Source organism: Megalops cyprinoides, chromosome 2, assembly GCF_013368585.1.
Source record: "Megalops cyprinoides isolate fMegCyp1 chromosome 2, fMegCyp1.pri, whole genome shotgun sequence".
Classification (NCBI taxonomy): domain Eukaryota; kingdom Metazoa; phylum Chordata; class Actinopteri; order Elopiformes; family Megalopidae; genus Megalops; species Megalops cyprinoides.
The window spans coordinates 3,469,697-3,493,389 of NC_050584.1; the positions used below are offsets into that span (position 1 = coordinate 3,469,697).

The 23,693-nt window shown below is 41.7% G+C and overlaps 1 protein-coding gene across 5 annotated transcripts in view; it reads left to right on the top strand.

Annotated features, from left to right (window-relative positions):
* The window catches only part of asap1b (ArfGAP with SH3 domain, ankyrin repeat and PH domain 1b), a 110,994-nt gene that overhangs the window by 58,738 nt on the left and 28,563 nt on the right, over positions 1–23,693 (top strand). For 4 of the 5 annotated variants that reach the window (XM_036521346.1, XM_036521344.1, XM_036521341.1 and 1 more), the window contains exons 3-10: positions 3,970–4,115; positions 9,427–9,501; positions 11,052–11,101; positions 13,154–13,283; positions 16,666–16,751; positions 19,107–19,182; positions 19,525–19,611; positions 22,661–22,669. In XM_036521346.1, coding sequence (XP_036377239.1) covers positions 3,970–4,115; positions 9,427–9,501; positions 11,052–11,101; positions 13,154–13,283; positions 16,666–16,751; positions 19,107–19,182; positions 19,525–19,611; positions 22,661–22,669 — 659 coding nt within the window. The remainder of the gene's footprint in view (positions 1–3,969; positions 4,116–9,426; positions 9,502–11,051; positions 11,102–13,153; positions 13,284–16,665; positions 16,752–19,106; positions 19,183–19,524; positions 19,612–22,660; positions 22,670–23,693) is intronic. The other variant, XM_036521342.1, reaches the window with a different exon arrangement.

Below are 23,693 nucleotides of genomic sequence, written 5' to 3' on the forward strand. Positions count from 1 at the left end.
GCGTTCTTCCACACGGCACGGATGCAGGCAGGAAATGTGCACGAGTACGCATGTGCAGAACGGATCAGGCAGCCGGATCGGGTAATGACAGCCAACACAAACAAACATGGAGGAGAGTGAACAAAACTACAGATGAAAAGTGTTTTTTGTTTACTTCTTTATATTTTATACATTAATATTGTATATTTTGTTACATGCTTAACCCTTTCGCACGTAACTTATTTTTATGCTATGTGTTACGTTACATGGTTCACTATGTTTTCATTAGCATTATTAAGCTCTTATAGTTTTCAGTTAGTGTTTGCTATTTTTTAACATTAAATCACTGTTTCGTCAAAGCTAAAATTAGCTAGAATTTTTTCCAATCTAGTGTTTTAATCACACCGGTTTTAGCATACATGCTAAACAGCTAATCACACCGGTATGACTGTATGCGCAAAAGGGTTAATTCAAGATTTGCACAAAGGTTTTAAATAAAAGGAGAAAAATAAGTACCTTTTATTTGTCGAGTATATAATTCAAAATGTAATAAGAAATAGGCCTTTCCATGTGGTCATTTTATATAAACTATTTGTTCATTGAATTTATGGAAAATGTGCTATATCGTGATATGTATCGTTATCAGGATATGAAATGACCTATATCGGGATTTGAGATTTTGGTCATATCGCATAGCCCTAGTCTAGAGGTATTCAGATAAAATATCCTGGCCAAGGTTAAAACAACTGTGTTCCAAATTAGGACTGGAACTAGTCCCCTTGTTTATGAGTTAAATACCCCAAATCTCTCTCTGACTGAAATGTGGTCAACCAGTCATATTAAGAGTTAGATTACATTATTGTCATTTAGCAGACTCTGTTATCCAGAGTGACATAAATAGGTTACAACTTTAACCAATTATACAACTGGAGTTTTACTAAGGCAATTGTGAGTGACGTACCTTACCCAAGGGTAAAACAGCACTGGCCCAGTGGGGAATCAAACCACCAACCTTTTGAGTACAAGCCTTGCTCCTTAGTACTATACCACATTGCTGTTCCTATGTCCCTCACACATGCTGTGTTTATATTCGGGTCCTTTAAGGGTTCTTACTACTATGAATGTTGGAGAGTGCCTTTTTGTCTTCATTGCATTGCCCCAGTGCCATCGGGGCTGTTCGCACGGCTCTGAGAACATCCAGACATCTGACCGCAGAGGCACTGTTTGGCCACAGCCAGGGGCGGGCTCCTCCGCATGTGTCCTCTCTCTGTACATGCAGGGCAAGCGGGTCTTTCAGATAGTGGCAATTAAATCATACAATATAGTGAAGGAGTCTGAGCTGGTTGAAGTCAGCCATTCCGGTACCAAGTCATGATAGCCGTTGTTGTTCTGTGTACATTTGCGCTCCCCTGATGAGGAATGCACATGGTTCTTCATTGCAGTGTATAGTGTTTCATAAGAGACAATACAGTTCACTGCTCTTCTTAAAGTGGGTGATGGTTTGGCATCAGTAACTTTGCCCTCTGAGAATAATTAGGGATGCTCAGGAAGATGATTTGATCTCAGCAGTAAACCAGCCATGTAAGCACTGATGACTTGATGCGGGCATGACTTCAAAACTTTTCAACACCTAGGGTTCATCCTGAAGTTATTGTTTCAGTATGGTGTTTGTTTTTTTCAAAACGTGATCAAAGGAAGCGGTTAGAAGATACGTTTAGGGACCCACTTGTTAACCGCTAATTATGAAACCAGTCACTTGTTTAACAGGACTAAGGTCTTTGAGGTCTCAGTCTCACTGAACCTCCCTCCTGAAGAATAAAAAGCTCAGTTACCTTTGTACTAAAAAGGACTGCATGTGTTACAATTTACTTATACATGTACATCCTAGGAAGAGTAAGGTTTAAAAAATTTATTGCACTTGGCTGATGCAGGAGTAATTCTCTAACATGTTCAGAAATGCTCAGGGCGCAGAGGTGAGCACGCAGGCTAGTTCCAGAGCGTGAGGCTCTTCCCCACTCCTGCCTGTGTGAACAGGGGATGACATAAATTAGCCACACCATCAAGCTTTCTGGACACACAGGAATTATAATGGGAGGAGATGCCCTCTGCTGAGGCAGACCTCTGTCCCTTGCCTCTAAACATGTGGTGGTCAAAGTGGTGCTGGCATATGGATCCATGTGGGGATGTGCAGGGGGAGGCCTGGCTTCTTGCCATTGGCCTCTCCACTTTCCATTTAGGATTACAGGCTTTCTTGAGTGGGCGGCCAAACTTGGACTCCTTGCAGCCTGTGTCCTCTCCCCTCCTGCCCGGTGCTGCTATGCCTGACAGTTCTTTAGCTGGGTTGTTGTCCGTGATTGTTGTGTACAGGTATTGTGAAGTAGGGTCAATACATGTTAGTCCTTCCTAATAGCATCGAGCTGCTACAGGAATCAGTCTGCTCTGGGATTGTTTTGTTGGACTGTGTTATGGTTGAATATCATTCCTTTCTGATAAATGTTGGCTTGTGTGGTGTTGGTCTGTGTTACAATTGCATGAAGATCTGTGTTATGCAGGTATCAGGTTTGGCATTGTCTATGGATTGCCTTTAAGGCTGTGGCTCACAGCTTTGGGTGAGTGTTCACACATACAATAACAGAGACAAATTGATTAAGTCAACCTTAGGGACTAAACAAGCTTTTTCATGCAAATTCAGTGTGAAGCACTGATAGACAGACGTCCTAAGCGGTCTTCGCTTCTGCAGATACGGCATCTCATTGAGTTATCACTTATAACTTTAAGTGATTTTGTTTTCTCATCCAGGGATTATTTGTGTGTTGTTATTCATTTAACATTTTGAACACAAGCTTTGGCCTCAGCAAAGACAGTCCGGTGTTGATACACTGCAGGAATTAGCCACCTGCTGGTCAGAATTGGTACTCTGTATTTGGTTGTTTGGGTGTTTTTTCTTTTGTTAAGACAAATGACCTGATGTCACTCTGCTAGGGACTAGCCCCAACAGAAATGGGAGAGTAAAACCCAGATGAGCCCTGGATATCAGCAGAGGATGATATCCGAATTCCTTTGCCTGGGCCTTGTCGTCCAACAAAGTTATATGATGGAAAAGACGGGGCAGGCGACTTGCGGTTGTATTGGGCATTGTAATTATAAACACATGGGTGTTCTCTCTGTAGTCCCCTCTCCCTTTGGTAGTGCCAGCTTCATTGTTCAATTATGCATTGATTCTTAACCTCATTGTGGTCACTGATATTGCTGTCATCTGTGTGAAACTGCATCTTTGTGACCTTTACGGAAGAGGCTCCCTCTCTGCTTTGCTTCATACGATGGGTTCTTTTGAAGCTTTGATGTGAGAGAGGTGGGATTAACCCTTTACCTTCTGTTTCATTCAGATTAATTTAGCGGGGTTGTGGTATTATCTGGGTGTGTTAGCCTATGGCCAGCTCATTCTAATTCCATGTGCAATGTGGAAAAGCAGATGGACTGGACAAGGAGTATGGAATGGGTCCCCAAGAGCTCACTCTGAGTTATTGTTATTATTGGTGATTTTTGCTGTCCAGTTGCAGATATAACGCCATCGCTTAAGTTCAGTCACCCCTAGTTTGTCAGTGGAGAGTCCTTTACAGGTCATGTCCTGCATAGGTGCCTATTGCTTAGCTTGTCTTGGAGAGCCACAATCCAAGTGCTTTGTATTGCCTGCAAAGGGAGAAATCTATCAAGTCAAATGGGAATTACGGAAGTCAGGTTTTCAGGGAGGATGAGGCATCATTAGAGAACTAGTGTTTTACCTTTTTGGTTATTGGTGTTGCCATTCGGGATGCGTTGACAGTACTTGGAGATGATTGACAGGGTGACAGGTTAGCGTCAGATTTCACAAGTCTTCGATGATGCCGAGAGCAATTCAGTTGCTGAACTAAATTAGTAAAAGTGTACATTGGCTCTTCCTGCTGTATATATTTCGTCACATTAATGTTCATCTTTCATCCTTGCCCACAGATCATGTGCAGAATGAAGAGAACTACGCTCAAGCGCTCGACAAGTTCGGCAGTAACTTCATCAGCCGGGACAACCCTGATCTGGGCACAGCCTTTGTCAAGTTCTCCACCCTCACCAAGGAGCTATCTGCCCTGCTCAAGAACCTGGTGAGAGCCCCTGATGGCCCTAAAGTCAGGCTCTCTGGAAGGGCCATCTATGTCAGTGCACCACCCACTTTGCTTCACTCGCAGATGCTTAGGCTGTTCACATAAAAAAGAAATGAATATGCATACATTCACACCTGTATATAGAGGTCAATAATACAATAAGTCAGTAAAGTCAATAAGTATTTTGTGACACATCCCAGTGCTACCAAGTGAATGGCTCTTGCAGGGCAGATTTATGAGTTCTTGGCAGGTGTAACCAAAAACAGTACGCTTTTATTTGCACATAAAAAAAGCAATCCATTGTGAGAGAACTGAGCCTGTTCAGACAACTTCATGTGAATATCAGTCCATTGGTCTGCAAGGGAAAATTCAATTGATGGTCATTTATCTTAAACAACATTTCTGTGTGCATGTGTGTTTATGTTCATCTTGAAAAGGTTTGGTCGGTTGAAATCCAGCCCTTTGTTTCTTATCCTGAAATGATATGACTCCACCCCCTCCAAAAAACTTTAATCATAGACAAACATACAAGCATAGAATTATCAAGAGTTCCTCACTTGTGATGTCGATGAAGTATTTTTATGCTGGATCCGTGAACGCTCTTCCGTACAAGCCTGGCTTCTAGTGTGAAGTGTGAAGGATTTCATATGTCTGTGTCATCTTTTTCTTTTTTTTTTCCTTTTGGGTTGATTTAGCAAGGGAGCTTGAATTCTGGCACGTGCCCTTCATGGAAATAGTCTGGTCCTCTGTGAATCGTGCAATTGTGATTTTGTCTGTTCTTCTTTTCTCCCAAGTGCTTTGGCTCTTGGCAGAGACAGTGGAATAAGACTACTGTAGCTAAGTCACAGATGCAGCATGAGCCTGTCCCCATGCTTCTCTAAGCTGCTTCTAAATCATCCATTTGTTGGCCCATCCTGCTAATGGGAAATCACTTTCTCTTTCCTGACCTTTTGTAATGTCAGTTTGTTCTCTGACCCTTTTGCCTTTCCAGGCACTACAGAAGACATCAGATGTAAAAGCTCTGTTAACAGCTGATGGATTAAAGGATGTCTGCTCGACTTCAGTCCTGGAGTTCAGCTCTCTTTAAAATCCGAAGAATCTTGTGGGAGAGAGGGTTTAATTTGTTCAGTCACAATGATCTGAGGAATGGGGTTTACTGGACCAGGTTTTTAGGTGAAAGTTTATAGTAAATCCTAACTGTAAATAGAAAGTATTTTTCTCTCTCTTTTTTCCCCTCTCTTGCTTATGCTCTCTCAATTTTTAAATTCTAATTTTCGGTCAGGGAGGAATTTTAATGCTGAAATAATATATAGACATTTTGTAAAGTGACTTATTATAATTGTTGAGGTGATTTTTTGAGGTTGAGGGTGCCATGGTGCATGGTGATGTGTAGATAGCACATGGTGGTCTCTTGCCATATATTGCACTCAGATTGCTGCAAGTGCTCTGCTCCTCATCAGTTCTATATAAGTGTTTTTTTTATGTTGGCACCTACCTGTGGTATACAATTGTGTTTGAAAAGGCTTGGTTTTGGAGAATGAGAATGCCTCCCTTGTAGGATACAGTAGTTCAGTGCGGGCCAGTGTATCCCAGGAACGGCACCTCAAACAATAAAAGGCAGAGAAAGACAGAGATGCCAGCACTACCTCAGGTTATATTTAGTGTGGAGGTACAGCAAACATTCAGCAAAAGCCAACAGGAGATTGATTTTCCAGAGACGCGCTTGCAGGCGCAGCAGTAAGAAAGCCTATTACATTATGGTATAATTGCATTGAACAGACACAGTATATCTCCAAGCAAGTACTAACCCTGGCTGCATCTGAACGTTCTCACCTCAATGGCTAATAATAAGTATGAAACCAGACCCATTCATTTCATCTCTGTGGAGCAGAAGCAAGGTCCATCTGCAAGGTAAAGACACGGTGCCTCAGTGTCTGTCGGGTACTTGCCATTTAATGAGTGCCCGTCGTTGAATCAAACTGTTAATCCAGCTGCAGGTAAAAGACAAAACATATTTGATAACGTTTCCTTCTGTTTTTTAATTCACAGTCAGAGACAATCACATCTAAGCAAGTGAGTTCTGGTTCCCAAGCCCTGTTCTTGTCCTTATATCAGTTCAGCCCATCCTTATGGAAATAAAAATAACTTTATTTTTAAAGACGTTTTCATATATCAGATTCAAAGTGATTTCCAATGGGAACAAAGAAATGAGAAACTCAAAGTAAAAAAAAAAATTAATTAATGTCACCCCATCATGTCACCTTGGCAACCCTGATGTATTCCTGAAAATAGTTCCATAACCATGACGTTTTTACAGGGAAGTAACGCTTTGTTTTAATTCCCTCTACCATGCCAGCTCCCAAGTACAAGTCCATGTAATGTCTTAAGGTTTTTGCTTGTGTTGTACTCTACCTTACTTGTAAGTACCTTTGGATAAAAGTGTCTGCCAAATGATTAAATGTAATACAATGTAAATAGAAAATAAAACTTGTCCCAAGATTGAACCCAGTGGACCTCCACAGGTAGAAGTGGCTTAGGAAGACATAATTGCCACCAGAAACAGAGCTGTCTGCCAGCAAGATAGGAGCCAAACCATTTTAGGACATACCCAATTAGGGCCAGATTGAACATCTGGATCTGCCAGGTGATAGGAGTCTTGTGTCTTCCTGAGTTAATTAGTGATATATTGTCATGCCCTGGGCCTGGAGGGCGTAATACTAACGGTATTAGTGGTTTAAACAACTTAATTGTTGTCCTCCGGGACTGTGATAAGAGCTTGATTTGAGCCTGTCAAGCAACTGATGAAGCCTACAGCAAACATATTTATACTGTGTAGTGTGGGCCCTGGCTCCATGATGCCCTTGTGAAAGCCTTCACAGCAGTTTACAGATCAATCCCTGTGAAATTATAACCAGCTCCATATACAGCAAATATACATATACAGCCACTCTGCCCTGAATTCCTGAAATGCAGCACAGGAAATTCAACCTCACACTTTAAAGATTACCGGCTCAGCTCCCAAGGGCGCCTATTTTCAAGTGTGATTTTTATCATCAGACTTGCCAGCCAGGGCATGTTGTAGCAGCAGCAGCTTGTGGCAGAGGCTGCAATGCTCATGATGTGTATGTTTTATCACCCAGGATCAGTGCATGGGGAGAGAATCTGTCTACATCCACATCATGCTGGGGCCAAATTTGTGCCACTTCACCTTGCTTGCAATGGTGAATGTATCAAAGACTGTAAGCCTTATTTGCTTCTTCCACTGGAGGAAAAGAGTAGTGCAGAGGGTAAATGATGAGATGTGAATGCATTTATGGCTGCGGTGAAATCAGAATGAGGGCAGCGCTTTTGTACCAGGCAGGTCAGGAAAGCACTGACATACTGTTGACCACTCTGGTAAACAGGAAGTCCTGAAGATATGGCAGAGCCATGGAAATGGTGGGAGAGTCAGAACACACTTTATTTTCACATTCTGCTCTCTTGCCATTGCTTTTTGGTCATTTTCCTGTAAATTTTCCAGTCAGGTCTGCAAAATTTTTGTCTCAACCTGTTGCCCAAAGACAAATATAAATGCCAGTGCTTTTCTGCTCTCCCTCTAGGATGAGAATGTGGTGTAGTTGTTTGACAACTTGGTTGTTGGTTATAAACAGACTTGAATTTCAGTTTGGATGCTTGCAGTTTTCTTTTTGGGGATGCCACTTAACCTGACATTGCCTGCATAAATGTGAGGTGTAAGCTGTGCAGTTCACCCTAGATGAGGGTCTCTGCTAAGAGAATTAATTACATAATGTCATGTAATCTAATCTGCCAGCACTGCGTAGAGAGTAGAAAATGATCATTTCTGTATGAGGGAATGCACTGATAAAGCAGTGTACCTATGTGCTGTAGAGTGTGGGAGGCTGATGGCTATGCGTCACTGGAGGTGAGATGACCTGCACTCTGAAGTGCTGCTATTTTAAGATGAAAAGAGGAGATACTAACATTTTATTTTAATGGCCATTCATGAGTGCCATATACTGGCCCCTGCTCTTAAGTCTTATATAAAGCCATTCATTTATTACAACCAGCATGGACTGACATAGAGCATGCTGGGGAGTGGCAACAAAGTGCTATTTACTTCAGTTTGTTGTAAAATAATGGTTTTGAATTATGAAAGTTTATTAACTGTCTTCACCTCTAAAGCAGTTTGCAGTGTTTATGAGTGGCATTTGGAATCGAGTGTTACTGATCACACAGTGCCCCAGGTAGCTGTCTGGCAGGGCAGAGGCTGATGATCGTGATGTAACACTGGCCTGGTTTGTCTTGGCCCTGACTGCACCTGGCACACAAAGCATTCAACCGGGAAGCAAGTCTGGATTCAATTACAGACAGGAGCTGAGGAGCAGGCATGTAAAGCATGGCCATTCAAAATAGTATGTTAGCACACACCCTCTCTGTACCTTCCACCTCACTGTAGCTCTGCCAAGCTCAGTCTGTAAGAGCAGGAACTGATGTTGCATTTACTGACATTAGAGCACCTCAACAGTTACACCTCAGCGCACTGAAACCCCAGTTTCACAAACAGTGGTTGGTTCTATCAAAACAGACACAGGAGATCAGCACTGCAGGACACTGTATATTGTTTTCAATCAAAGCAACCACTGGGTTCAGATAAATTCAGATTACAATCAAGATTTTTCTATCAGGGGCTCACTGGTGGCTGTTTTCAGTCTTTATTTAGGTAAGCCATTGCCTGTAGTGGAGGCCCATATAAAGACACTGTGCCTGCAATACTGGAACTGTTCTGACCTTTGTGAACTGTAGTCGCCAAATTCCAGACAGCCATGTGTGGTTCAATAAGGCCAGGTCATAATTGTAGCTGTGTCTAGCTGGGGTACCCCAAGTTTCACAATCTTTCAAACGCACAAAAGGTGGGTAGAAGGAAGAGGGAGGTTATGGGGAAGGAGCAGATTTCTGCCAGTGTCAAAGAGAGAGAAGTGGTGCGGGGCAGTTAAACCGGTCAGAATTTTACACCCTCTGACCAACCGAAGTGAGGAGTGAGGCAATGTGTTACCCGCCTTGAGTAGTGCGCCTCTTCTTTCAAGCAGTCTTCTCTGTTTCTCTGGAGACTCCACTGAACCAGAGATGAAAACCCATCAATCTGTCGTCCACACTGCCTTGGTGAAACGTACAGCGTTGTGTCCTGTTTTTTGGCTGGGGGTCCCCTGTGTCACCTGATGACCTTGTCACCATGTCCTGTGTAATATTGGGCTGTCGGCGTAGCAGTAATGACTCAGTTTGGTCCTGCTGTCTCCCTTTTCTGTCCCCACAGCTCCAGAGCCTGAACCACAATGTGATCTTCACCCTGGACTCCCTCCTGAAGGGGGACCTGAAAGGTGTCAAAGGGGTAAGATTTAGGGGCTCCTTCCCTGCCTAAACAGACAGGTGCCTGTCTGCCTGCTGAAATTGATATTTATCCCCCCCTCACTTCATTGGCAGTGGTGGGAGGGAACAGTCTGTTAAGAGTGTCTCCAACATTGTTGAGCACATACTGTAAATCTGGGAGAAGCAAACACCAGACCCCTCAGTTCCGCTTTGATGGACTTGTTTCCGAATAGATGGACCCTTTTTTCATTTAGTGGTCTTGGCCTCCCAAAACAGGCCTTGTTGTGCTGTCTGAGCTCATAAATTTCTACAGCTTCCCGCTCTGTGTGTAACACCCTAAGTGACACACCCTCTGAAGTGGGTGGCAGTGTAGCGTAGTGGTTAAGGAGCAGGACTCGTAACCGAAAGGTTGCCGGTTCAATCCCCGCTGGGACACTGCTGCTGTACCCTTGGGCAAGGTACTTAACCCACAGTTGCCTCCGTAAATATCCAGCTGTATAAATGGATAACATTGTAAAGAGCTGTAACCTATGTAAGTCGCTTTGGATAAAAGCGTCTGCCAAATGAATAAATGTAAATGTAAGTGTGCTTGCGGATGATCCGGTCTCATGAATCTCAGTGCCAGTTTGACCACTTTTTACCCTTCTCGTGAGCCTGGAGTCACTCAGGCATTACTTTTTGGCATGAAAAGCACAGTGGCCTGTAAAAGCAGTGTTGATTCAGAATAACTAAAACTGAACATAATCTCTCAGTTCCAGGTGGTTTGATGAGGGCATCAGTAAAACAAAGGAAAAAAAAAATGAAAAAAGACAATGGTATTAACAAGGCAACATGGCAATAATGATGTTAGCACTATTTTTATGTAGTAATAATAATTATTATGAATTCTAGCTGTGGTAGCAGTAATAGGAGTGTTTTACATTTATTTTCTGTATGCTGCTTTTCACTCTTTGTTTTATTGTTCTAAAGAAAATGTGTGCGTTGTTGTACACCACATGTCCAGACCTCCATGCCATTGTTCTGTGATGGGAGTCTGATGCCTTGTCAGCTCCTCTTCCTGTCTGCTCCCAACTCTTGACTCAGCAGTGCCAAAGACACGCTGTCTTCCGCTCATCTGGCCTCCCTTATTAACAGTGACTGTCTCCAATGCCTTCATTGTGGGCATGGATGTAGAAGGGGAAGGGATGCTCTAGGGATATGTTATACTCCATCTCTATAAAATGAAATTATGCTGCTCCATCTTTTTCCACGATCAAAAAAACATCAGTTAAATGGCTTTATTAGTGTTATTCTCAGGACAGGGCTTACAGGAGGTCTTTAGCTGTGTTACTTGCTGTTGTCTGTGTTCGGGTTCCTAACGTTCATTTACTTTGGTGTGCACACAACACAGTGTAACACACTGATACCTGATTTATCATTGGTGTGCATTATATTGCTGTGAAAGGAAGAAATTATAAAACACAAATGTCTTGTGTGCATTACTTGCTTGTTATTTTCTTAAGTTAAATGTGTATATGACATACTCTTGACTTTGGTTCTCAATATTTTGCCCATTTCTGTTTTTTTTTTCAGGATATAAAGAAACCTTTTGACAAGGCATGGAAGGATTATGAGGCCAAGTTGTAAGTGTGTGTGTGTGTGTGTGTGTGTGTGTGTGTGTCTGCATATGTGTCTGTTTTTGTGGGGGTGGGGGGGTGCATATTGATAATATGTGCTGGATCTGGAGACATACAGTAATGCAGTGTATGTATCTTGTACACGGTTTCTTGGCAGTGGTAAATTCAGGAGCTTGAGGTAGAGTGTCTGACATTATCCTAGCGGGTGTGGGGATTCAGTTCTTTACCAAATAAAAGCAAAAACTTAAAAGTGGTACCCACTGCCTCTCTGCTTGTCCCTCCACACAATAGGTGAAGTGAAAGTGGTGGCCCTACCATCATGTTCAAGAGGTGGACTTTCCTCATGCCACCAAAATAAGGATAATGTCCAACCGGCTGAGACAGTGGTACTATTTGTATTCGTGGTGCTAGTAGCAGAAGGGGTATTCCTCTTGTTGCTGGTTGATGTGAAGTTATTTCTGTTATGTTTTTTGTATTATTTCTCCTCACTGTAGCGTGTTACCACATAGACTGATACTGTATAATGAGGAAATAAGCCATTATGCTCGTTTCAGAGTGTATCATTGAGACCCGTGTGTAGCCATCTCCTCTGCAGGCTCAGTGCCCATTCAATTCATTTACTGTGGAATGAGCTCTTCAGGCACTAAGTGGAAAATCAAGGCCAGCTGCGTACCCTGCTTTGAATGTCCTCTCCTGAGCTCGCGCTCAGGCTCTGCTCTGACTGGAAGAGGCAAAGGGCTGCCAGGCAGAACTCTTTAGCCGCTTGTTCCCGATGTTCATTTACCAGCGTGCCACAACAAGTTATGCGCTCAGGGTATTGATCACCGAGCTTGAGGACTGATGGCATGGATAAGAGAAGGGAGCAGAGATTCCCTCATTGTAAAGCTCACAGAGGTGTCAGGGGGACGGAGGGGCTGAGAATGTGTGCATGAGTCACTTCCTTTGGGCCCCCACTGCTCCCCTGTATCGCTTGTACACCAAAAGCTGTCCCAGCTGATGAGACAGTGACACCATTACAGCAGGCTTTAGGAAAGTTCAGAGATGGTGGTGCTTTGATTAAAATTCACCAACTTTTGCTTCAGTCTGGGGGTTGCACCTCTAGTCCTGTTTCACCTGCTGATGCACAGATCTGGAGGGCTTTAGGCAGTGTCAGCTGTCAGAAAAAGGGATAGAATAATACTGTTTGTTTAAAATGACAATAATGTAATGTAATGCAGTGTTTAGCAGCTGGGACTGAGTTAAGGAAAGGAGAAAGTTCTTATCTTCAGTGATCTAGTCCCTGTTTGTCATTATTTTGTAAAACGTCTTGCCCATAAGTTATTTGTGGGCAGATGAAAAGACTGATGGCTGCAGGTCTGGTATCTGTGGCATTATTCATCATTGTTCCTGTTGTTAAACTGCAAATAAGAATTCCGCTTTCCTTTAGAAATGGATTTAAATTAATGAGGCATTAATAAGCTTTTTATCCTCATATGAGTGTAGCCATCAGTCTTTCTTCTCTGGGAATGGTCAAATGGTTCAAACACTTAGTCAATATGCGTATTTTGCTGAACATGTAGTATTTTTACATGATCGTGGATTACATTGAATACATTGACATAGGGGATTATGTCGGGGTAGATTGAAATGTGTACTTATTTTATGCTTCTAAATTGTTGTTCTGTCCATTATCTCCAGTGAACAACTACATATTTTTCCTGGACACCAAACAATTGATATTATAAACTTATAATATAAAGTTAACAGTGGTGTCCTTTCTGGTCACTGGGCTTCAAGTAAGTAACTGAGAGCTCAAGAAAAACAAAGATCAGACTCCAATGAATCCCACATGGACTAACGTAGGTGTCTTCACTTATTTAAATGGTACAATGACTTTCTAATAATCACCCTGAAATACAGAGATGTGTAAGGATTATGTATGAGGGTTGTTTGGTTAGTTTTACATCACACAATGGGCAATGATGCCAACAGTCAGTTATTGTTTTGATTAGACTGTACTTTTGAGAAGACCTTCGCAGATCTCCACTGCAGCCCCAAATTGTCATGTTTGTTTCTCAGTACAAAGATTGAAAAAGAGAAGCGAGAGCACGCCAAGCAGCATGGGATGATCCGCACAGAGATCACTGGAGCCGAGATCGCTGAGGAGATGGAGAAGGAGCGGCGGCTTTTCCAGCTGCAGATGTGCGAGGTCAGTGGGCAGATGGGACCAGACTTCACAGGCTGAATTTGCAGCCCTCAAAATCAATAACAAGAATGTACATTACATTATTGGCATGTAGTGGACACTTATCGAGAGTGACTTTAATTGGTTAGTTTTTTTTTTTTAAACAATTATCCATTTTTAAACAGTTATCCATTTATATAGGCATGTTGTTTAAGTACCTTGCCCAATGGTACAGCAGCAGTGTTCCAGCAGGGAATTGAACCAACAACCTTTTGGTTATGAGTTCTGCTCCTTAACCACTATGCCACACTGCCGCCCCAAGTGCAAAAATTACAAGTATCCCATCAACTAAAATTGGACTAAAATTGACTATGACATGCCAATTGGAATCCTCATAAAATGTAACAGTAGTTTGTACTTTAATCCAAGTCAGCTTTGCCCATCAAATAAAAAGCTATAGCATCTGCAAACTCATAGCCTCTATCAAGAGTTGGAGACCTTCTTTGTCAAATTTCAGAAACATTAAAATAAAAGAAAGGTGAACTTCAGTGAAGTGACTTCAGTGGTGGGGATCAAGGAAAAGATGGAGCAGGGGAAGAAGAATCTGGGTCTTTCCTTGAGGCAGATTTTGAAGGAGTCCCTGGGGTACTGATAGAATGGAACAATAACCGTGTCAGACTCTCAGTCAGAAGGCTCAGAGAAAACTGGCATTGACGGATTTAACTGTTCATATTTCTGTGAGATTAGAAACAGATGTTATCCTTCATTACATTATGTAGGGCTTCTTTGATCATGAGACATTACTTACATTTTACATATTACTTTAACTTTAATTAGAGCAATTTCATAGCCTTGCTCAGAATGGCAACAGCTGGGATCCCACTTGGGATTACAATGGATAAATTTAGTTTCTGAGATCCCGAAGGCCAACATTTGATTTCCTACCTACCTCATTGTTTATCTTCATAGAGATGTGTAAGAAAAAAAATTAATTGCACAGCATAGATGCAAAGCCCCCACACACTGTTAGGTATTGCATCTCAGAAATTGACTGAATATGTGTTTTTGGATTTCTGATATTTACAATATTAGTGGCAGTGTACAGGACTCTTAGTAGTTGATATTGCCTCAGGTGTTGCTGAAGTAAGCCCTCCAAGCTCACGGTGATACTATAAAACTTTTGTGTTCCGTATGGAAATGCGGACAGGTGTCCACTGTCAGGTGAAATCACAGGCTAACCAGAGCTTTGGCAGTTTTCTCAACACATTAGCATCTTCTCTCCTTTAATTTGCTTTATATAAATGGATTGGGGACTGTGCTCTCCCTGTCATCCCACTCTTTGTATCAGGACCCAAGGTATTTTTGAAAATTAAGTCAGGGGCCGGATTATTGATCTCAGAAGTAACAAAAGGGTGGCTCTGGGAGTATTCATTGAAGACACCAACAAAATATGTATGTATGGAAAACACTAAACTTGTTTAAACAAGGAAGACCTCTGTGGAGACAAGGATCATAACAGACAGGAATCCTGGGATATACCAAACATATTAATGCTGGCAAAAAATTGTCTATTTGAGTAACATTTCAGAAGCTGTTCTGGATTTGCATAGCAAAAAAGAAAATCTGATTATTTGTGCTCTGTTTTTGGATGGAATAATTTAAGTTCAAGTGCTGTGTTGTTGTTTCCCGAATAAGCCCCGCCTGTAGCTGATGACAAAATCAAATAAGAGGTTTAAAAAATTCTTGCATTCTTGTCTTGTTTCAAATTCAAAGGTTTATTCTAACAGCTGCTCCTGTCATGAAAGCGTATATCTCCAGCCCTTATGTCATTTTATGTCAAACAATCTAAGGTTTGTTTTGACTGAGTACAGTTTGGCCAGTACATCAAAACTGACCAGTGTGGCAGCACTTCAGTTTTCTCTCTCCTTTAAAATCCAGGGGCTTTTGGGAATCCAGATCAAAGGATCATTCTTGCACTTATTTGGCATTTAGTGAGGATTAAACTGTCGAGCAACAGTAAGTGCTCTGGAAATTTGGGGTTGGACAGAAAGGTTTGAAGTGGAGAGCAGTTTTATCCCTGAAATAAAGCATCATTGGCTTTTTGGTCTCTGAAGCTCATGAGAGAATCAATATGCTTCTGGATCTGGGTGGGCATTGAGCCTAGCACTGTGGATATTCATACAGCAGTGCTGTGAGAATGACATAGCAGGGAAGAATGGAAGAGGAAGCAGGAGTCAGCAGGTGGAGCTCTTGAAAAGAGAGGACAACCACACATGTTCTGTATTCTGTACCTTTGATAGCATGGCAGACATTGGCCCTTCCCTCCAGACCTTTACCGTACGTTCACACCGGGAGCAGCAAGGGCATCAAAGCGACCAGAAGTCATTCATTTTCTATATCAGGCAGCGTCTCTTGGCAGCAAGCAGCAGCATGACCGGCGTGTCTTGGGCGGTGTGGGCGTCAGAATAAAATTGAAGTCCGGGCAACTTTATGAGCTATGACGCGGTTCAGCGGCAACCAATCGGAATTGGTTGTGCTCCGCTCTAGACAATTCTAGAGAACACAACCATGTAAACTTTTGTTCCCACCAAACATTAGTGCCCAAGCACAATGGAGCAGAGGTTTATAATTGCCGTGGCGGGTTTTCCCATTATTTACTTTAACGTAGGCTACACACAAATTAACGTTAATATTAATGAAAGACCAAGGCTAGTAAACGTGTCCTATAAACTGCATGTTGAAATTTGACTTCACAGTTAGCATCAACACAAATGGCTTTTATTTAATTTCGTTACCAAACATGTAATTACAATTGTTCATTTCTTTCCTTCATCCATTGATTTCTTACCTTCACATTTAAAAGATTTAATAAGGTTGTGACGACTTGTGGTCAGTCGGCACAAAGTTACCGATTGACATGTTTGTTTGCTTTGCAGCCCCTTTAAATAACGTTTGCAAGACCAAGCATTCTGAAAGAACATGTAGCCATCTACATCAGAGCGTCCACTTCTTCGACAGTGTCGTTGGCAGGGCAGCCAGAGCGAATTTTGACGCTCCCGCCGCTGCCGGGACTCCTCTGTGAAGACACTCTAAGATGATAATTCTCTCCCCTCTCTCCCCAGACAATTTCGGTCTTATTGCCAAATAACTTCTCGCTCAAATACGACTTTGTCTGACAGTAGCTTCTCTCCATGGTCCCCCTCAATTGATAAACCACATGTGACTAAAGTGTAACATGCACGCAAGCATTAGGATAGTGAGAGTGTCTGTGTCTTTGGTGGATGGGAATATAGTAAAATTAGGGTTTTGTTTTCTTGTTCTAGTTGTATCATTAGCATGGTTAAAGTGGCACCAACAGCATAACATGTATGTCTCAAAGGTTTTGTTGTCATTATTTCTCTCACAGTACCTAATCAAAGTCAATGAGATCAAAACCAAGAAGGGGGTGGATCTTCTTCAGAACCTAATAAAGTATTACCACGCACAATGCAAGTAAGTACCTGTCATTTAGATGTTGGTCTGTAATTTGACAGAAATCAGTCCAGACACTGACATCAGTTCAGTTGGGGAAGTTAGGACACTGTGCTGTTTTCCCTGCTGCCCTTATCCTTTCAACCACTGTCTTTACAGTGACAGTGTTCATCATAGTCTAGCACAGATTGAGCAGGACTCTCAGACTCAGCTTTGTATTGCTGATCCCTTATAGGTGGTGCTCACATACACATGCTTGCTTCAAAGGGACCTTCAACTGGTCTCTTATCTCTGGTATCTGTGTGGCATATGTAAGGAGCAATTGCTGAGGAAGAGGGGCATTTTCTTTTGATGCAAACTGTGATGAACAATTCAGCTGCAACCATGTGAAGCCCTCTCTTGTCTTTGCAAAGGATTTAGGGCACATATTCTTGTGATAAATAAGGCAACAATTTGGGCTCTGCATTTGTGTTGTATGAGAAGAAAGAATTATGCCAGTTCAATTTTGCTGTATTTCTTTCCCCTGTCAAGAGCAGTAGAAGCAGCTCCAGCCTGTTATGTTGGGCAGCAGGATACATTTTCGCAATCATTAAATAAATGATAAATGGATGGTCATCATTTCCTCTGGCTTTCCCTCAGCCACTCTTACTGTTACTATAACCCTCTGGGATCAAGGCAGGCTTCAAGAGGTTCACATAAATGGGCTCTTTGCTCTGTAGTGTAAGAATGCTTGCTTTATCATTTGAGGCTTCATTCACTTGAGATTGAAAATCATGCAGATTATTTTTTTTCCTCCTAATTTACCTTCTTATGCTATCTGTACCTTCACTGTCTCTGCACATAGGACCTGCTCAGAGCGTTCTTGTACTCTAATGGGGAATGACATACTTCCAAAAGCACTTAAAATACTTAAAATATTTTCACATATGCTGTGTAGAGAACAGTCTCTACATCAGCATGTTTCATACATCCTAATGGCAGTTTCAATGGAAGCAATAAATAAAGAACTCTCCCGATTTCTTCAGGTATGAACATGTCCAAATATCAATACAGTACCAGTCCAAAGTTTGGACACACCTGATTAAGATAATGGGAAACATGTATTCAAAGACATTTTGATCTAAAGACTTACACTTAAATGTTTGAAATTCGTTTCTTAGATAAATGTAGTGAATTTGATGCCTATGTATGAATTTCTTTAAAAATAAATTTAAAAATACTTTTGGCTACTATATATAGTATATTAGGTTTCCTGCTTTGTGAGTTGCAATTCAACAGCCAGGGGCCCATGGATGAATAAACAGCACATGAAGCCCTAGAGGCAATCTGGTTTTAATTCTGATTGCTTCTCGCTTGAAGCCTACATACACTATCAGAACATGTGTCTGTTTGCAACTTGACTCAGATTTAACACACAGTGTTTAGTGTATATTACAGACATGATGAATTGAGGCACTTGTAAGTATTTGCATTTTAATGAGGAAATCACTTAAAGTTGCATTATATTGTGCCAGAGTAAGGAAATAATGATTTTAGGAGCATATGGTACATAGGGCCTTTAGCTGAATTTAATAATCTTGGTACTTTTCTTTGCATATGAGGACCAGATAGTGAAATACTATTGCAGGGAGATATTATTCAATAATGACATTTTTTCTCAGTTCTCAGGATTGCAGAAAACTATGACAGTATCATACAAGAAGTACCCAATTAGAAGTGATTGAATAGTTGTCAGGAATATGAGAAGGATCCAGACGCAGACCAGACTAGTGAAAATTCTGTTTATATTTATTGACAGGTTAGAGCCAAAACTGAAGTCGCAAAACACTCCAAGGTCAAAAAGCCAAGAGGGTCGGAACACACACAACCAATACAAAAAGCACAAAGCGAAATCAGAATCCTAATACAGGCAGAGTTCGTCAGCAGGGGATCAGATAGGCAGACAGGAACAAGCAGCACAGGCAGAATGGTCAGCAACAATCTGGCAGAGAATAATCCAAATCGGCAGGCAAAAGGGAAATCCAAAAGGCACCCAGATACAAATTTACAAAGGCTGGAACAAAACGGGCAAATACACCTGTCAATCTGACAAATAACTGGGAAAACAGGAAGGTTTAAATACACGGATGAATAATGACAAAACAGCAGACAGGTGGGTAGAATGAGCTTCAGGTGGTGGGTGTGGCAGCAGGGCAGACCAGCAGGACAGGAGGCAGGATGATGGAGCACATGATGGCGTCTGTAAACAAAAGCACATGCAAGACAACAACAAAAACAAAGACACACCCACAAAGACAGACAGGGAAAAATACAGAACAGGAGGACCTCAGGCGGAGGTCCTGACAATAATGCTTTGTTGTTGTGATTTTCTCTCAGCTTTTTCCAGGATGGCTTGAAAACTGCAGATAAGCTAAAGCAGTATATAGAGAAGCTGGCTGCTGATTTGTACAATGTAAGTACCAGTTTACTGAATGACTTGTGCTTTTTCTCAAAATGCCTTCTCTTTTTATTGCAAGAAATATTTCAGCAGAGCATGATAACTCTACTCAGGCACTTGATAATGAATAAACGTATTGAAATCGGACTTCAGTAAGTTGGATTGGAAAGAGGGGTAAGGTAGGCGCTCACCCATGCTCTAAATTCAAGTCATGAGTTGCTGTCATGTTCACTTAAACATCAGGATGTTCTCCTCTTTGAGTGGTAGATATCAAAAGCCTGAGGGGTTCCTCACAGGACAGCCGAGGCACTGGTGTTCTGATTAAATATGAAATGCTCTCTGTATATTTGCGTGTAGATAAAGCAGACACAGGATGAAGAGAAGAAGCAGCTGACCGCCCTGCGGGATCTGATCAAGTCCTCTCTACAGTTGGACCAGAAGGAGGTAGGCAAACAGAGCGGGGTGCGTGAGTGACTAGTGCTGGGGCCTCCATATTTTAATATACAAGAGGTGATATGTGAGAAACTGTAAACCTGCAGCTACAACCTCATCAGGTCTGACTGAGACTGGAACTTTCATCTATAGCAGGTGTTGGATTTTCTTGTAATTTTAAAAGTAAACGAACCGGACCAAAAGCACGCTTGGGGAAAAAGCTTTATTTGGTGGAGATGGAATCTGGCAGCATCTCTGCCTGCGAAGCTTTAACTCAGAGAACTGTTACCGTGATCGGCCTTTTATACCATGAAACAAATGGCAACAGACAATAGGCTTACAATGTTGCAACATCAACCTATGCTCCCAATGCAAATCAGGATCTTTTGATACTAAAGACCCCTTTGTCTGTGGTGGTTGCCAATTGCCCACTCCTGGGTGTATTATACAATTGATGGCTGTTGCCTGCCTTAATCAAGTGCTCTTGGCTCCAACTGTAATGTGGCGCCAGAGGTGTGGAGCTTCCTTTGTAACTATGATAATAAGGCCATCAGGTTCAACAGTTCTCTGATTCTGAACCATGTCTGGTCAGAAATTACTATAATCTTACACAGGAGAGAATTTTTGTTTTTATATTTGTGCTGTCAGGACTGAGATTAATACCATCTCTTTCACTGAACAACTGTATATATACATAAGCTTTGTTTAGAAAACAAACACATGTAGAATCTGCATTTGTTAATATCTATCAGTACTACATGTGGTATCTCCTGCCCCTTTTAATGTCCTCCTGACCAGTTTTTCAGCAATTTTTTTCTCTTTATCTAATTGTGTTTGCTGCCAGAGGGATAATGACATCCCTAGTGTTGGTAGCACAGTTCACCCACACTGAACGCCCACATATTTTAGAATGCACAAGTACTGTATGCACAAGACTCATTCCCCATGAGTAGGAACCACCTCAGCCCTTAACAGAGTTCTCCAAGTGTGAAAAATGCACTCTGATCAACTGTGGCAGTTGTGTGAGATACCCAGCAATGAAAAAATAAGCGCTTTGTTTAGAAGTCTAAGACCAAGCCAGGGCATACTCTAGTTTCCCAAGCTCAAGTGAGTTTAGCTTTGCCTGCATTTGTGATTTGATTTGTTTTAAAGCATAAACAAGTCAATGTACCACAGTTTAATCAATGAGCATCAAGGCCTTCTTTGTAGAGACATACTCTACAAAATGAGAAGAATAGTGAACCAAGTCAGTATGCATAATCCAAAGAAGTGAGCCCCTGTTTCGCTGAGGGAGTGGCCAGTGCTGTACCATACTGGTAGCCAGTGTGATATAGGTCTTGCTGGTAACCAGTGTTGTGCCACATTGACTACTCAGTGGAATGCCACTCACTGTCTAATCCACAGTCAGTTTTGGCAATACTGACTCTACAGATGGGACTCTTACTGTTGTGTTTACATACTTACCAGTGTTTATACACTTAGGTTGGGTGTGAATAACTTCAGTTTGACATTACCTATTTATGCTACAGGTGAATATGTTGAAACATTGCTTATTATAATCTGTACATTGTTGTGAAATTGCAATATATTCCACAATCTATGCCAACAATTACACATATGACCATCAATGCAAGTTTTATAATATGTGATATATCGTAAATATTAAGAATCCTTTTACTTTTATGTTTTGACATTAGTACATAGGAGCAGTTTATCTCTCACCTGAGAGGTAATTACTTGAGTTTGAAAAGCATTTAATGACACCAGTCAGTAGTTTTCTGTCCTGTGTGTTCCTCTCTGTGTTTAATTATGAGTTCATACCTCTTTGACATGCTTTTGAAAAATGCTTGGAAGTATTCCTGCAGTAGCACATCCCATGAGGTGTTCACAGCAGTCCAGAACTCTTGCTGGTTCCCAGGGCTCTGCTCATTGGCCTTGGTTACAGTTAAGTCCTAAAGTTTGTAAACATAATTTAAGTCAACTGACTTTGAAAGTGAAATCATGACCCTTCTCGCACCCTCAAAACCCACTTTCACATTGGCACATCCTGCTGTCCTTTGCCTATAAAATCTGCCTACACTAATCTCAGGAGAGGCTTCAAATCATTTGCGCGATTCAGGTTAAAATCATTGCTCAGTGTAGGTGCACATTTCTGTATGTGATGAGCAATCCTTTCTGACTGCCATAATGTCAGTGTTAGCGATGCAGTGTTTATTGTGAGGGGCAGATCAATGTTCTTTAAATGGCTGTTCATGACTAAGTGATCAACCCTACTGAGCCACTGGTTGTTTGAGATGAATTGAAGCAGCTCCCAGATCTGCCAGTGCTTGTGTGTGACATTGCTGTGTGTTTGTGGCCCTGTTAAAAGTGTGGATTATAACGCTGAGCCTGTAGCGGAGCGAGCGGGGGGCAGAGGGTGCAGCTGCCCCGGGCCCACGGTTCTTCCAGTTACAAAGGGGCCCACCTTGGGCCCAATCTGCCTGACTGAACATGCATTTTTGTTGTTTAGTTGAATATTTTTAATATACTAAGTTTAAATAGTAAGTTTGTTTGTGTGTATTGATTGCAGCAAAAAATAGCTAAGTTTCTCGCCACAATATTTATTTGGAATGAGCAGAGACACAATAGAGTTACAGAAAACTTTATTCACTGTCCAGTATCCTTGTGTAAGTGATGGGAAAAATTACACCCTCTGTTCAAGTCCCAAAGTATAGGAACTAGGTGACCGGCTGTCTTGTTTTATTTCCCATCACCGTCACTGCTGACGGAGTCGCGGTATTTAAAAATGGTCTCACGCAATGAGGTGTGCTGAAATAGCACACCTCATTGTAATCCGTGTTTCTCTCCATTCCGCCCTTCCGTCTCCGTAAGTTTCCCCTTGGATCTGTCTTGCATCTCCAGCCTATAATAAGCTGTAAGGGCCCACTACAGGTCCTCGCCCCCTCTGCAATGAGCCGTCAGCTCTGCCCCTGCGCTGAGCACCAATGGCCATAACTCTGCTGCTTCTTCGTGTCTTTTACACTCTCTATTTTCTCTCTCTCGCTGCCTTTCTGGAATGAAGTCAAGGAGAGTAAGTTCTTAACGTCTTTTGTATACTCTGTGCCTGTGTAGTTGTATGCTTCACAGAATTGTTAAATGCATCAAATCTGAGCTGCTCTGGACAACACCAATAAGGGGAAATGAACAGTATTGCCATAATAAGAATAAGAATAAGAATAAGAAATACTTTATTAATCCTGAAGGAAATTTGAGTGTCACAACTGCACCGTCCGGCACACATCAATAACAACAAAAGAATGTTTATGCAATTATGCGTTGTGCAGTACTTCTGTAGCTGTCATATAATAAATAAATGAGAATAGTGAGATGGAGAAGTTATCATGCTTGTGCTATGATTATATACATAGTATAAAATGAATTATGAAACAAGAATAAACAAGGGTAAGGTTATTGCTATTATACAGTATGAAGTGCAGTAGAAAAACAGTTATTGTTGTACAATATGCAAAACAATGATAACTGTATAGTGCAAATCCTGACCAGATGGCAATTGAACAGTTATTGTCCCATGTGCAAAGATTGTGTATGTGTGTGTGTGTGTGTGTGTGTGTGTGTGTGTGGGGGGGGGGGGGCAGCACAGGGCATCAAGTGCCAGTCAATCCTATGTTGCAGCAGAGAGGGGAAGAGTTGTATAGTTTGATGGATGCAGGCAGAAAAGACCTTCTGTGCCTCTCAGTGGAATAACTTGCATATCTGTGGTTTGTTCCTGTGAACTATATTGATTGAAGTTAATTCTGTCATCTAAGTTGACAGTTGTAGACATATTAATACTCTTCATTTGTTTGTATTTCTGTACCAGTGTACCCCTATAGGTCATTTTAAGAATGAAAAAGCCCAAACTGTATATTTAAAGTTTTCTTTGCCAGCATAGATGTGGAAAGTGTGAATGACAATCCCAGAATATTGTATACTCTCCCACAATCAATACAAAATGAAATCGGTCATGACTGTTGCTGCTCATAGCCTACAATCCTTGTTTGTGTAAGAAGTGCACATTTATAGCAGGTTTTGTCTGTGGGGATATATGTGGTGTA